Source organism: Nicotiana sylvestris, chromosome 10 (genome assembly GCF_000393655.2).
Source record: "Nicotiana sylvestris chromosome 10, ASM39365v2, whole genome shotgun sequence".
NCBI lineage: Eukaryota > Viridiplantae > Streptophyta > Magnoliopsida > Solanales > Solanaceae > Nicotiana > Nicotiana sylvestris.
In genome coordinates, this window is record NC_091066.1 from 102,961,261 (window position 1) to 102,966,833 (window position 5,573).

General features: G+C 43.3%; 1 protein-coding gene across 1 annotated transcript; it reads left to right on the plus strand.

Annotated features, from left to right (window-relative positions):
* Positions 1–314: 314 nt before the first annotated feature.
* On the plus strand, positions 315–719 carry LOC138879764 (uncharacterized). Its single transcript, XM_070159394.1, has one exon. It carries the CDS (start codon positions 315–317, stop codon positions 717–719), a length of 405 nt encoding a protein of 134 aa, XP_070015495.1.
* Positions 720–5,573: the final 4,854 nt, after the last annotated feature.

Below are 5,573 nucleotides of genomic sequence, written 5' to 3' on the forward strand. Positions count from 1 at the left end.
TATCTACGTGACCCGGACTACGATGAAAGCACAAGCATTGGCTGACCATTCGGCTGAGAATCCTGCGGATGAAGAATACGAACCTTTGAAGACGTATTTAACGGATGAAGAGGTAATGCACATTGATGAGTTGGAACAGATTGAAAAGCCAGGATGGAAACTTTTCTTTGACGGGGCTGTTAACATGAAAGGCATTAGGATAGGAGCGGTACTTGTTTCTGAAACAGGGCATCATTACCCTGTTACAACTCAGCTTCGGTTCTACTGTACTAACAACATGGCTGAGTACGAGGCATGCATTTTTGGGTTCGAGGATGGCTGTGGATATGGGAGTCCAGGAAGTCTTGGTCTTGGGTGACTTGGACCTTCTAGTGTACGAGATTCAGGGAGAGTGGGAAACACTGGATTTAAAACTCATACCGTACTGGCAATGTTTGCATGATCTTTGTCAACGGTTCCAATCAATAGAGGTCAGGCATATTCTGAGGATCCACAATAAGGTTGTCGATGCTTTCGCTACTCTGGCATTGATGTTACATCATCCGAATAAGGCTTATGTTGACCCGTTGCATATTCAGATCCATGACCAGCATGCTTATTGCAACGTGGTGGAGGACGAATTCGATGGCGAACCGTGGCTCCACGATATCAAGGAATACATCAGAATGGGGGTGTATCCAGTACAAGCCACAGGTGATCAAAAGAGAACAATTCGATGAAATAGGTATGTCAGCATTTCAAGATTACACATATCAATTCTACCCCGTGCCGCCCTAAGGAAACGGAGCAGTTGACACGGCCAACTAGAATATAAAGAAGATACTTCGAAAGATGGTGGAAGGTTCTAGGCAGTGGCATGAAAAGCTGCCGTTTACGTTGCTGGGTTATCGCACTACTGTCCGTACTTCAGTACGGGCAACTCCATATTTGTTGGTGTATGGTACCGAAGTAGTGATACCCGTAGAAGTGGAAATTCCATCCCTTCGAGTTATCGCGGAAGCTGAGATCGATGATGATGAGTGGGTCAAAACTCGCTTGGAACAATTGAGTTTGATCGACGAGAAAAGATTGGCAGCAGTATGTCATGGCCAATTGTATCAACGAAGAATGGAAAGAGCATATAATAAGAAGGTGCGTCCACGGAAGTTTGAAGTAGGTCAGCAAGTGTTAAGACGTATCCTTCCACATCAGGTTGAGGCCAAAGGCAAGTTTGCTCCAAACTGGCAGGAGTCGTTCGTCGTAATAAGAGTATTGTCCAATGGTGCTTTATACTTAACATATATAACCTGAGGCAGAAAGTGAGTGACTATAGTTTTGATTTGAACAAAATAGAAAGTGAACTAGCCTGAGTTCGAAAGCAATTGGCTAAAAATGCAGATGAACGAGCACGCCTGGTTAAGCAGTTGAAAGAAAAGTACGACAATGAGGTCGAGGGATTAAAGAAAAAGGTCATCGCCACGGAAAACAAAATAATCAAACAAGCAAGAGATTTCAAGGTTGAAAGAGAACATTGTTATACAGCATTGGCACAATTAGAAATGGACTTACAACAACTTCAAGAACAGGATCATACGGCCGAGCAAACTTTGGAAGCCAGGGCCAAGAAAATCGAGTGTTTGTTACAAGAAAAAGGGGTCATAAGAGAAAGAATTAGAACCATAGCCAATTACATTGTTGTGAAGTGCCAAGCCTTTAAGGATATGACTCGCACCACCTTCTTCGCGGCAGTGAAGATATTTGTTAAACAGATAATGAGTGACTTGGATCAACTTCAAAGGGATCTTGTATATAGGCCCACGTCTAGACCGAATGATGTCCCGCGGGCACCAGGAGCATTGATGTATTCATGATTTTTCATTTGAGTCTGTATTTCCTTTTCCGTTAGAGACTGCCATTTGTTTTTAGTCTGTATTTTCTTTCTGCTGGAGTCTGTCAATTGTTTTCGAGTCTGTATTTTTCTTTATTTTTGGAGTCTGCATTTCGTCTTTTCATCAGCGTCTGTTAGTTTCTCTTAGAGTCTGTTAGTTTTGAGTATTTGTAATCAAATCATTTTCCCTTTATGAAAAATTGAAAATCCCAAAAATGTATTATTATTTACTTTCACACTTATCTCAAAGAACTACTCTCGGTCTGATTCATGCGGGGTCATGATACGTAGGCAATCTCCATAGGATTCGACCACAACCAAAAGAAAAAAAGAAGAAGAATAAAACGAAAAGAGAAAGGAAAACAAGAGAGAAAAAGAAAAGAAAAGAGAGAAGAATAAGAAAATCAAGAGAAATAAGCAAAATAAGAGGGAAATGAGAGGATAATAACAAAGAGAAGGCAAGGGCAAGAGTGAAAACACGAAAAGAAAAAAGGAGAAAAAGAAAAGCCGGGATGATGCAAGTATCCGATCAAATGCATTAACTGCTTAGGTGCATTCATTCCCCAAATGTGCAGTTACTAATCTGTTAAAGCCCTAATCACTAACAAGGTTGTTGTTGATATATTGAGTCCAGGCAGGTGGTTAGTTGATTGGCATTCTGGCAACTCACTCATACAACATCCGATCAAAAGACAGGCTGAATATGGCCAACCAAGAATTGGAGGCAAGTATTGTTGACCCGTCAAAAGAGGTGGAAGAATTGGATGTTAGTGCGATAAAGGAAGAGATGTATAAGTTAAAACAGTAAATGGCTGAAATGTACTAGGCCTGGGCAAATGGTCATCCACCACCGGTTTATCCTGCCAACCCTGCTTATATTCCACCATTAGCCGAACCTCAGGAACATCCCACTGTGAACTCATCTCCAGCCTTTCCCCTCTACCAATAATGCCACGACACCACTTCCCGTACATCACAAGCTCCTCCACCCAGACAAGTCCCGCACCCTCCTCCACCAATCACTCCTATTTTCGTGGTACCTCCACTTGCTATATTACACTGATCTTCCAGTGAACCTCTGTTCCAGACTCACGATAACCAATATTATCCCCTGAACCCACCTTCAATGTTCCGGAACCATATTCTTACACCCCTCATCTTGATCTCCCGACAGAGAATAAGAAGCCACCCAAAAATCCCGAGCATGAGGAGATGATCAGAAAGGTTAAAAGCTTAGAACAATCATTCAGAGATATGAGGGGGTTGGGGGTCAAGTAAGTGTGGCCTATAAAGATTTATGTCTGTTCCCAGATGTTCAGTTACCAGCAGGGTTCAAAATGCCCATATTTGATCTGTACGACGGGCATGGTGACTCAGTAGCACACTTAAGAGGATTTTTAGCAAGATGAGGGGAGCAGGTGGAAAAGATGAATTACTGATGGCATATTTCAGCTAAAGTCTGAGTGGATCGACATTGGAATGGTATACCAGACAAGACCACAACAGGTGGTACACGTGGGACGATTTAGCCCAAGCCTTCGCCTGCAATTTTCAGTACAATCTTGAAATTATTCCAGACCGACTGTCATTGACGAAAATCAAGAAGAAGCCCGGTGAGAGTTTCAGAGGGTATAGATTCCGTTGGAGGGAACAAGCCACGAGGGTCGACCCCCCAATGAAAGAGAGTGAAATGGTTGATTATTTCTTGCAAGCTTTGGAGCCCACTTATTTTGGTCATTTGGTGTCAGCAGTGGGCAAGTCCTTTAATGAGGTTGTAAAAATGGGAGGCATGGTTTAGGAGGGACTCAAGTTCAACAAGATCATGAGTTATTCAGAAATCATAGCGACCACCCAAGCCTTTAAAAACGGTACTGGAGGTGTACTCGGGAAGAAAAAGAAAGAGGATGTTGTGACAATTGAATCGGGAGCTTGGGTTGGATCCAGGGGCCCTTCACGTTACTACAACCAGCCTCGACCCTATCCCCAAACTTACCCCCATACTCCATATAGCCCACTATAACACTACTGCCCACCGCCAGATCCCTATTTTTCCGTCCATCAAGTATAAACCTATACCCAACCTCCCACTCATGCACAATGGTGTGCGCCAGCTCCACAAAATCCATACCCAGCTCCACAAAATACCTATCCACCCCCAAGAGCATATAGAAATCCCCTTGGAACAGGTTTTTGGCCAAATCAAGCCTTTAAGAATTAGAGGTTGCAGAAGCAGAAGACTTTCACTCCATTGGGATAATCATATACTAGTCTATTCCATAGATTGAGATAGTTGGGTATGTTGAATTCGATCGAGACTAAACTACCAAATGCCCCTCCTAGAAATCTTGACCGCTCGGTGAGTTGTGAGTATTGTTCAGGGGCCCGGGGTCATGAAACAGAGAAATGCTAGAAATTGAAAACAACTATTCAAGAGCTCATTAATACTAATCGGATTGAGGTCCAAGCCCCGGAGGCACCCATTACCAACCAGAACCCGTTGCCGGCCCATCATGAGAAAAATATGATTGAGATAGTGCATAAGGGAAGGGAGCCTAAGAAGCCTTCGCAAGCTGTCATGATGATTCGGGCTAGTGAAACCAAGCCGTTTGAAAAGTCAACAAGTGAGAAGTTTGTGATCGAGTTGAACGGGGCAAATAATGAACCATCTGTGGAGGTCAAGAAGGGGTCCTCAAGTGACGTTGCAGGAAAACATGAAAGAGAAAAAGTGGTTGTGCCAGGAGTGACGAACAAGCCTGTTGTAATTGTGAAGGGTTCCCGCATAGATCCCATCATTATCAAACCGGTAACTCAATTACCGATAGTCAACAGCAAGGCAGTCCCATGGAATTATGAACGAGTGACAGTGACTTACAAGGGGAAAGAGATTAAAGAAGAAGTGTTTGAGACACATGGATTGACTCGATCGAGGAGATGCTTTGCCCCCGAAAAGTTGAGAAAAGCTAAGACCTACAGAGATAACCCAGTGTTGGTGAAGAAAGCTGTGACCGAGGAAGAAGCAGAGGAATTCCTGAGAAAGATGAAAGTGCAGGACTATTCCATTGTGGATCAGTTAAGGAAGACACCGGCTCAGATCTAGCTATTGTCATTATTGATCTATTCAGACGAGCACCGTCGGGCTTTGATGAAGATCTTGAATGAGGCCCACGTTCCTGACCAAATCTCAGTTAACCACTTGGAAAATATAGCTAACAAGATATTTGAGGTAAACAGAGTCACTTTTTCTGATGATGAGTTGCTTGTGGAGGGTACTGAGCACAATAGAGCCCTCTAGCTAACGGTGAGATGCGAAGATTCTGTGGTTACTCAGGTACTGGTAGATAATGGTTTCAGCACGAATATTTTCCCCCTCTCTACTCTGAACAAGCTGAAGGTGGATGATGAAAGAATTCACAAGAACAATAGCTGCGTTTGAGGATTCGATGGTGGAGGGAAAGATTCAGTCATGGACATAGTGCTTGAGCTCACAATAGGGCCATTTGAATTTAATATGGAATTCCAGGTGCTCGATGTGGCTGTTTCCTACAATTTTCTATTAGGACAACCCTGAATTTATGCTGCCAAAGAGGTCCCATCTACTCTGCATCAAATGGTCAAGTTTGAATGCGATCGACGGGAAATTGTGTGTTACCAATGATGCCATTGTTTCATTCATAGAGGTTGAAGACGACGAGGGACCATGAGTTTA

Bases quoted from the DNA above. Each gene is read 5' to 3' on its own strand.
- LOC138879764 (XM_070159394.1), top strand. From the start codon at position 315: ATGGCTGTGGATATGGGAGTCCAGGAAGTCTTGGTCTTGGGTGACTTG.